General features: G+C 54.6%; 1 protein-coding gene across 4 annotated transcripts; it reads right to left on the bottom strand.

The window, feature by feature from the left end:
- Nucleotides 1–100: 100 nt before the first annotated feature.
- Nucleotides 101–9,505, bottom strand: FBXO6 (F-box protein 6). 4 transcript variants are annotated; one of them, XM_017974324.4, is made up of 7 exons: nucleotides 8,993–9,505; nucleotides 6,552–6,653; nucleotides 5,326–5,616; nucleotides 2,664–2,790; nucleotides 2,035–2,130; nucleotides 680–815; nucleotides 101–475 (listed from the first exon to the last, which is right to left on the bottom strand). In XM_017974324.4, the coding sequence occupies exons 3-7, from the start codon at nucleotides 5,609–5,611 to the stop codon at nucleotides 263–265; spliced, it is 858 nt and encodes a 285-aa protein (XP_017829813.1). In that variant the 5' UTR covers nucleotides 5,612–5,616; nucleotides 6,552–6,653; nucleotides 8,993–9,505; the 3' UTR covers nucleotides 101–262. The 4 variants fall into 4 exon arrangements, with proteins under 4 accessions (XP_017829813.1, XP_017829812.1, XP_017829815.1 ...); XM_017974323.4 differs by having other exon boundaries at nucleotides 9,418–9,505; XM_017974326.4 differs by lacking the exon at nucleotides 6,552–6,653.
- Nucleotides 9,506–9,873: the final 368 nt, after the last annotated feature.

Here is a 9,873-nt window from a genome sequence, read left to right as displayed (position 1 = left end):
GTGGGAGGGACAGGTATGGCCAGGGTAACCTGGGGGAGGAGCTGCTTCTCCACCAAAATGCCAAGGACCCCCCTCCCCACTCCAAAAACCAACCCCAGGCTGGTTTTACTGAAAACATTCATTACAACAAAATGTCAGAGCTATGAGACAGCATATTAAGTTTCCACAAGCTGGTAGGGTCGGACCGGGGCAGAAGCCCTGGTACAGGGACTTCACTGCCCACCCCAACCTCTGGCTGACCTGGACACAGGATGGACAGCTGTCAGATTGGGAGAACAACTTTGTAGGGCAACTGGGTCTGCCCAGGCTGAGCCTCAGAGGAGGCCAGGTTCCTGCTCATCTTGTGGCTGACGACGATGCTGCTGTTGGTGACTCCAGGCCCGTACCAGCCTGCCCAGAACTGGGTGTCCTGGCCCCCGTGCCGGAAGAGGATGTAGCGGACACCTGGAGGGTAGTCCGAGAAGGTGTGGGAGACCTGCAGGGAGGAGGGGAGAGGAAGTGACCACTGGGGTGGGGGAAGGGAAGGCAGGAGCCAGGTCCTCTAAGGGAGCTGCCCAGGCTGGAAGGCAACAGCTCCAGGCCAGAGAGCAGGGGCTCCCTGGGCCCTGAGGCTGCCCCTTGCTTCCTGGCAACCTGGCCCTGGGAGGAGTGGGTGGAGAGCAAGGGGGTGAGGCCTCACCTCTGTCCATGTGGCATCGCTCCACTGATTGATGGTCACGGGTGGGGGCTCGAAGGAATCCAACACGAAGTAGTCAGCCGAGGCCAGGTACACCTTGAGTTGGTAGGTGCAGCCACAGTCGTGTCTGGCAGCAAACCTGGTGGGGGAGTGAGAGCCTTGCATCCAAGCCATCGAGTGCTGGCTCCGGGGGTGGGGGCAGGCAGGACCTACACATTGGAGCTGCTTCATTTCCCATCAGCCAACACTGCTCTGCCTGCAAAGCACAACTGGCTTCCCCGCTCCCTATGCCCCGCTGTGGCCCGAGGGGAGCAACCTGTCCATGCTGGCCTCAGTTACTCCATCTGAAATAAGGGACTCTTTTGGGCATCCTAGTAAAGATGTAACCTCAAAAAGCAAAAGAGCCTCCAGAGGCCAGGTCTGGCCAAGTTATGTCACCTGCACTTACAGTGGACCAGGCCGTGGATTCAGTGGGAGAGTCAAGGGAATGGCCTGTGTGATGGAACTGGCACAGAGCTCACCCTCTGCTCAGCCCAGCCACCCCTCCCCTGCAGCTCTGCATACCCCTCAAGCCTTGCCCCTTTATTCTCAGTGTGGTGGCCCTGGGGCCTGCTAGAACTGGGGCCCTGCTTCTGCCACCAGCCAAGCCAGAGCCTTGCACAGTTCTGTGCACAGAGTAGGAGCTCAAAAAGGGATGAATAGGGAATGGGGCAGGGGAGGCAGGTAGGCCAGGGGTCTGGGGGTTTCCACCTGGTCCAGAGAGGGATGGCCAAGGTAGGCAGATCACTTGAGGTCAGGAGTTTGTAACCAGCCTGGCCAACATGGTGAAATCCTGTCTCTACTAAAAATATTTTTTTAATTTTAATTTTTATTTTTATTGCATTTTAGGTTTTGGGGTGTCTACTAAAAATATTTTTTAAAATAGCGGGGCATGGTGGCGGGTGCCTGTATACCCAGATACTCGGAAGGCTGAGGCAGGAGAATTGCTTGAATCTGGGAAGTGGAGGTTGCAATGAGCTGAGATCATACCACTGCACTCCAGCCTGGGCAACAGAGTAACTCCATCTCAAAAAAAAAAAAAAAGTGCCTCTCAGTGACAACGTACCCGGGGGCCTCAGTCTCCGCATCTGCACACTGGGGCTACTGTGTCCTGAGCATGTCACAGGGTGGTGGGGAGGCCAGGAGGTGCTGCTGGGTGAATACATGTTGGGTCTGGGTGCAGAGTGGGGACAGGCCGGGGCTACCTGGCTCTAGGACACTGCTGGGCACAGTGGGTACTTGCTACAGGTTGTCTCACCCAGCCTGGCAGTAAGAGGAGGCTGTAGAGTGTGGGAATGCAGGCCCTGGGCCCTACTCACCAGTCCTTAACCACGATGTCTGGCCTGAACGTGTCCAGTAGCTCCTCCCAGTAGCCCTTGGCTACGAGGTCCACCAGCTGGGACTTGAGGCACATCCTGGGGAGCAGAGTGGGGGGCTTGCATGCCTGGGTGTGCTCTTCATGGCCCTCCCTCACCCAAGCCTCAGCAGCCCCGTGAATGCAGGGAGGTGGTCTGGGGACTTCGGGTATCCCTTGGCCACTGCTGGACAGGCACTGGCTGGGGCTGACTCTGGCTCCTACTCCATTGGAGGCCCATGAGAAACCTAAGGAGGGAGTTTGACCCACTTGTGCCTGGGTGGCATCTGATCCCAGTCCAAAGGCCCAGTGTTCCAGGGCATTGTAAACTCAAGTTCCTAGCTTAGGGACGGACAGCTGTAGGCTCTGGCTTATCTTAACCGCCCCATGGACTCCTGGCTTGCTTCAGTGATCCCCACCCCCACTGCCCATGAACAAAGTCACTGAATTACTCCAGGAAGCAGTGACTCTGGGCCACCTCCCTTGGGCTTCACAGAGAGGCCTTCCCTTAGAAAGACTTTGCCCGAGACTTGGCAAAGGTGTCCTGACTGTCTGTCCCCTCCACGCAAGCCTGGTAGGTTCAGTTTGCCTTACCCGTAAGATGTGACAAAATAATTCTTGACTTTGGGGTCAGGAAAAGCTGTCCTGTGGGCTCCAGGGAGGCTCTCCACCTTCCATTTGTCGCCACCTTCGGTATCGATTTGCCATGCTAACATACCCTCTAGGAGGAACAGAAGTGGAGGTAAGACCCCTCACCTCCCCATCTGGTCCTGGGAGGGTGGGAAAGGGTGGTTGGCATTAGTGACCCTCTTGGGAGGCAGGACTTCCTCATGCTAAGGTCTCTGGGGCTGTGGACACCAAAGGGTTAACCAGCTTGTTCCTTCTCAAGGGCACTGTGTAGCCAAGGTCAGTGCCCCACCAACCCAAGTGTACCCCAGCTGCACCTTGGAGCACCCCTACAGTGCACCCCTCCAACACATTCCCACCTGTCCTCACCATATCAGCTCTGATCTGACACTATTGGGCAGCCTCCAAGTCCCTTGGAAGGGATACTCTGTCCCTCCCACTCAGTCCCAAACTCGCCTCACTCCTAACACGCAGCTGGAGAAAAGAATGTTACTTGGCTGGGTATGGTGGCTCATGCCTGTAGTCCCAGCACTTTGGGAAGGTGAGGTGGGTGGATCATGAGGTTAAGAGATTGAGACCATCCTGACCAACATGATGAAACCTCATCTCTATTAAAATGAAAATAAAAAATTCAAAAATTAGCTGGGTGTGGTAGCACGTACCTGTAGTCCCAGATACTCAGGAGGTTGAGGCAGGAGAATTGCTTGAATCTGGGAGGTGGAGGTTGCAGTGAGGTGAGATTATGCCACTGCATTCTAATCTGGTGACAGAGCGAGACTCGGTCTCAACAACAAAAAAATGCAAACCCTTCCTCACATCCGTGTTGCAGTGGAACTCTGGGAAGTACCCAAGTATCAGTTCTCAAAAAATTAAATAACAAGGGGCCTGTGAAAGTACTGTCTCTAAGACTAATGTGAGGTCAGGCACGGTGGCTCACGCCTGTAATTCCAGCACTTTGGGAGGCCGAGGCAGGTGGATTGCTTGAACCCAGGAGTTCAAGACCAGCCTGGGGAACATAGCAAGGCCCTGTCTTTTTTTCTAAGTAAAAGATTTAGAATGCCTTCATCTCAACACAGGCTGCTTACTTGACCCCGATGGCACCCCAGATGGGAGAGGCCCTTGGTTAACTACATAACTCAGACTGGAGGCCCTAGAGGATGGGTTTGTGGGTTTGTCGTTGGGTCACGGGAACCTGATTCCCATAGGGCTCAGATGGCCTCTGCCCAGGGCAAGAGTGCTAAGTGGAGGAACAGGTGCTCTCTGGGCTGGTAATGTGGTGACATTCCTGGGTGAACCATTAGGTGGGCTCTGTGGGTTCAAGGGAGCAGTCACCCTCTTCACAGTGGACTTAGAGAACCTTAGAAAACAATGGTGCTTCTCTACCGAGGCTGCCCAGGCAATCACCGGGGCACTTTTCAGATGTGCTTGCTCCTGCTCCAGGAGCCGGCTAATACAGAAATCCAGGAGCTGGGCAGGCACTGAACCAGCAGGGCTTGACTGAGCACAGTGGCTCCGGGCAGGGTGGGCTGCAAGGCCAGCTGTCAGGTGGTGTTATGCAGAGCGAGCAGCTTAGCCTGGCAGCTTTGAGTGGAATCTGGGGCAGGCAGAGGGACTGAGTGGGGCACTGCCTATGGAGCCTCTGGGATTTGGGACAGGGAGAGTTTGAGGCCTTTATCTGTCAGGACCAAACCCTGGAAGCTGGGCAGTTGTACATCTTTGGGGAAGTCACGCATGTTGGAACCAAAGCTCCTCATTTATGCAGTGGAGTCCACTCTAATTGTCTTGGCATCTCCCAGGATCCCCCCCCTTTTTTTTTTTAAGATAGAGTCTTGCTCTGTCACCTATGCTGGAGTGCAGTGGTATGATCTCGGCTCACTGCAACCTCCACCTCCCAGGTTCAAGCGGTGTTCCTGCCTCAGCCTCCCAAGTGGTTGGGAGGCGCCTACCACCATACCCAGCTAATTTTTGTATTTTTAGTAAAGACGGGTTTTACCATGTTGGCCAAGCTGGTCTCGAACTCCTGACCTCAAGTGATCTGCCCACATCAGCCTCCCAAAGTGCTGGGATTACAGGCGTGAACCACTGCACCTTGGTATTTGTTTTATTTTTTAATTAGTTTTTTAGAGACAGGGTCTTTCTCTGTTGCCCAGGCTGGGGTGCAATGGCACAACCTTGGCTTACTGCAACCTCCACCTCCCAGGTTCAAGCGATTCTCCTGCCTCAGCCTCCTGAGGAGCTGAGATTGCAGGCACCTGCCACCATCCCTGGCTAATTTTTTCGTATTTTTGTAGAGGTGGAGTTTCACCATGTTGGCCCGGCTGGTCTCAAATGCCTGACCTCAAGTACTCCACCCACCTCAGCGTCCCAGCGTGCTGGGATTACAGGCATGAGCCACAGCGACTGGTGAAAAATGTTACAGGGCATGAAATGGGGTGCTATGCTAGAGGTGGGAAGTGCTGTTTTTAGATTAGGAGGACAGGGCAGGTCTCTGAATTGAGATCTGAAGAATGAGAAGGAATCAAGGGAGGGAGGTAGGTGTTTAGGGTTAGAGAACATTCCAGGTAGTGTGGGAATTGCAAGTGCCAAGGCCCGAGGATGGGAAGGAGTCTCCACCCTGCCCCCATGCCACCTTCGGCGCACGGGTTGCGCAGGAGGTTCCTCTGCAGGCTCCTTAGGAAGTAGCAGATCTTCCAGTCCTCCACAGGCTGGTCCCAGTCCTTGGTGATGAAGCCGTCTCGCAGACACTTGCGCTTCCAGAGGATCATGAGGTCAATGAGGTCCCGCCAGAGGCTGCAGACGGGGCGGCAGTTCAGCAGCAGCTGGCGGGCAGGCACGTGCAAGAACAGCTCCAGCAGGATGTTCTCCGGCAGCTCGTTAATGCTGGCCAGGGCTGTGGTGGGGTGGGGAGCATCCATGGCTTCTAGAGAGGCAGTAGTGGTTATGAGCCTGATCAGGGAGGTGTGCCCTCAGGCCCCCCGGGAACCAGGCCAGGGACTCCTCTCTAACCCTGCATTAGTCAGGTGTGGTGGCGCACTCCTGGAGTCCCAGCTACTTGGGAGGCTGAGTTAGAGGACCTCTTGTGCCTGGGAGTTCAAGGCTGCAGTGAACTACGATCATGCCACTGCACTACTGCCTGGGCAACTGACCAAGACCCTGGCTCAAAAACACAAAACAAAAAACCCCACAAAAGAGTATTTCTGAGGCTGAGGGTCCTTCCAGTAAACAGCAGGCCCTCAATGGAAGAGTAGTCATGGGACACACATTCAGAAGAGTGCAATAAAAATACTAAAGTCTTTAGAGACACATTTTTAAAAGGCCCTTCCCCAGTTAAAAAAGAGAGCTTAATTTGAAAGCCAGTGGGCTGGGTGGACTAAGATTTTATGGAGGCCACACGTGTCTGCAAGTTCTGTGAGGGTTTGGTGATTGTTGTTATTTTAATGCTCTGGATTCACTGTTAGAATATAAAATCTTTTTTTTTTTGAGATGGAGTCTCACTCTGTCACCCAGGCTGGAGAACAGTGGCTCGATCTTGTCTCACTGCAACCTCAGCCTCCCGGGTTCAAGCGATTCTCCTGCCTCAGCCTCCTCAGTAGCTGGACTACAGGCATGTACCACCATGCCTAGCTAATTTTTTGTATTTTTAGAAGAGACGGGGTTTCACCCTGTTAGCCAGGATGGTCTTGATCTCCTGACCTTGTGATCCACCCACCTTGGCCTCCCAAAGTGCTGGGATTACAGGTGTGAGCCACTGCCCCCAGCCAGAATATAAAACCATTTTTATATCCCAGACTCATTCATGTTCATTCAGTGGTGGGCTAGCGCTGAGAAACCACTGCCCTCTCCCCAGAAGCTCACTTTTGCCTGGAAGTCAGATGTGATAAAACAACCCAATGGGAAGCCCCCACAGCACCGGACTGGGCTGCTTTGGGTGTCAGGCCAGAGTCCACTTGGAGATTGCTGGAAAACAAACGGAGGAAGGGTGCCTGAGAAGAGTGCCTGGGTTCGAATCCTGGCCTGCAGTGACTAGATGGGAAGCTGTGAAAAGGAGCGGGTAACTGTCCCAACCCAGAAGGGCCAGGAGGACCAAGTGAAGCACAGAGCTTCCGTCAGCATTGCTGCCAGCACAGACCTGCCCACAACACTGTCCTCCCTCTGCCTCTGTACTGTACATGGGTTCTGGAAAACTGGAAAACTTCAAGTAGTGCCACAGCCCTGGCCTGAATCTGTTACCTGGGGGCACCTGGTTAGTCCCCTAACGGGATTCCAGGTACTTGCCCCAGGTAGGTGGGGTGGGCCAGCAGCCAGGGCGCTGCACTGTCACCCAGGTGGGCCTCGTCTGCTTACATATGAGGAGAGAATGTTTTCCACTTACAAGCAGAAAAACAGAAACTTGCTGGCCTCTTCGTCTTTTGAGACAGTTTCGCTCTTGTCCCTAGGCTGGAGTGCAATGGTGCAATCTCAGATCAGTGCAACCTCCGCCTCCTGGGTTCAAGTGATTCTCCTGCCTCAGCCTCCCAAGTAGGTGTGATTACACGCACCTGCCACCATGCCTGGCTAATTTGTATATTTTTAGTAGAGACGGGTTTCACCATGTTGGCCAGGCTGGTCTCAAACTCCTGATCTCAGGTGATCCGCCCACCTTGGCCTTTCAAAGTGAGCCACCGCACCCAGTCTTTTGCTGACCTCTTCTGATTTTCCATAGAGGCTTGGCTAAAGCAGCAGTTCACAGTCTTCTTAGAACTCCCATCCCAGAAAACAGGAGGGTGGGTGCATGCTGGCTCCTGGTCATGGAGGAACAGTTTAGCATGGCAGAGAAAACAGGTGAGGTACTTGTGTCTTGTGAAAAATGCTTTGCAACCTTGGCAGTTCAGGGAGTTCCTGTCTCTATAAATAGTTAAAAAATTAGTCGGGCATAGTGGCGAGCACTTGTGGTCCCAGCTACTTGGGAGGCTACAGTGTGAGGATCTCCTGAGTCCAGGAGGTCAAGGCTGCAGTGGCCAACAGGTGTGAGCTACTGCACCTGGCCCCTCAGAGGTTTTTTTACCTTACAGTCCATGAGGCCTGCTGAGGTCACACCCTAGGGAAGGAAGGAGCCTGCTAGCCTGTGAGCCATGACTGGGGCCATGGCACTCCAGCCTGGGCAACAGAGCAAGACTGCCTCAAAAAAAAAAAAAAAAAAAAATGTTTTGATGGAAAAAAACCCAATATGGTAAAGTCTTCTAAGTGTTGAGAAGCAACTGTAAGCATTTGAAAAAAAAAAAAAAAGGGAAACTTCTCAATTAAAAATGCTTGTAGTCTGGGCAACATAGTGAGTCTCTTGTCTTTAGAAAAAAAGACAATTAGCTGGGCATGGTGGCGCGTGCCTGTAATCCCAGTTACTCAGGAGGCTGAGACAGGAGAATTGCCTGAACCCAGGAGGCAGAGGTTGCGGTGAGCCGAGATCGTGTCATTGCACTCCAGCCTGGGTAACAAGAGCGACACTCTGTCTCAAAAAAAAAAAAAAAAAAAAGAAATTAGGCCAGGTGCTGAAATGGCTCATGCCTGTAATCCCAGCACTTTGGGAGGCTGAGGCAGATGGATCACAAGGTCATGAGTTCGAGACCAGCCTGGCCAATATGGTGAAACCCACTCTCTACTAAAAATACAAAAATTAGCCAGACATGGTGGTGGGCGCCTGTATTTCCAGCCACTCAGGAGGCTGAGGCAGGAGAATCACTTAAACCTCAGAAGCGGAGGTTGGAGTGAGCTGAGATGGGGCCACTGCACTCCAGCCTTGGTGACAGAGCAAGACTCTGTCTCAAAAAAAAAAAAAAAAAAAAAAAAAAGGAAAAAGGCTGTAGGCCTCGTGGTGCGAGCCTGTAGTCTCAGCTACTCAGGAGGTTGAGGTAGGAGGACTGCTTGAGACCAGGAAGTTGAGGCTGCAGTGAGCCCTCATCAGGCCACTGCACTCTAGCCTGGGTGACAGGGCAAGACTCTGCCTAAAATATATAAATAAAATAAATAAATGCTGGCAACTTCTAAAGGCACTGTCTAGACTGTAGACCAAATAAAAGCCACTGGGCTCCAAGCGAGAGGTGTCTAGGCACCAATGGCTTTCCACCGTGGTGACCGAAGTCCGGTCCTGGCTCAGTCCACATTTTCTTGCGCCCCGGCCCGGGGCATTTTCTGGTGGGGAAGTCCATGCCAGCCCTAGGAAGTCCCCTCACATCGACTGGGGTCCCCAAGTGCCTGGCCTGGAGCCCCGTGTTCGCCTTCTACGCGCCCACCCTCCCAGCAAGCCCTCGGGGCGCTCTTACTTCACGCGTTTCTCGGAAACAGAAACTGCGGCCGAGGAAAGGCAGGCGCTGGGTTTCACAGGCACCTGGGAGCCTGGGTCACCCTGACAGTTCTCCCAACCCGGCGCCAGCCTCCGGATCTGACGGGGAAGGCCGCAGCTGCAAAGCTTCCGCCTGGGTGGACCCGGAGCCAGGCCCCCAGTCGGAGTCCCGGCCCAGCGGCCCGCGAACCCCCGCAGCCGCGCGGACCGGCACCCACGGGCTTCGTGAACCGCCCGGTGCCGGCGACCCCAGCCCCCGACTCGGGCACAGCGGCGGAGCTCCGGGTCGGCCCGAGCCTATGGCCTCGGCCTCCGCGTAGTTGCGTCATGCGCTGCGCTCGGTTCCCGCCCGGGTCCCGGACCCCGCCCGGCCGGGCCCCGCACCCTCGCCGCGGGAAGACGAACCTGGGGTCCCCGGGGCTTGGGCCCTGGCGGCGGCCGGCCTGAATGTCCTGAAGCTCAGTCTCCCCCTCTAGGCGGCCGGCGACTCAGCAACGGCACCACCCGCTTCCGCCACGGGGCAAGTCCCCGGACCCTCCCTGGAGGCGGGAGATGAGCACTGGGCTCCAGAGGGCTCCTTCCTTCTCTAGGGAGTCACCTCCGTATGCCTCAGAGAAAGGTAAAAAAAAACCACTGAGGGACTGGGCGTGGTGACTCACTCAGCGCTTTGGGAGGCTAAGCGCTTTGGGAGACTATCCTGGCCAACATGGTGAAACCCCGTAACTACTAAAAATACAAAAAAAATAGCTGGGCGTGGTGGCCTGCGCCTGTAGTCCCAGCTACTCGGGAGGCTGAGGCAGGAGAATTGCTTGAACCCGGGAGGCGGAGGTTGCAATGAGCCGAGGTCGCGCCACTGCACTC

This window comes from Callithrix jacchus, chromosome 7 (assembly GCF_049354715.1).
Source record: "Callithrix jacchus isolate 240 chromosome 7, calJac240_pri, whole genome shotgun sequence".
Lineage (NCBI taxonomy): Eukaryota > Metazoa > Chordata > Mammalia > Primates > Cebidae > Callithrix > Callithrix jacchus.
This window is presented reverse-complemented; position numbering and strand designations above follow the sequence as displayed.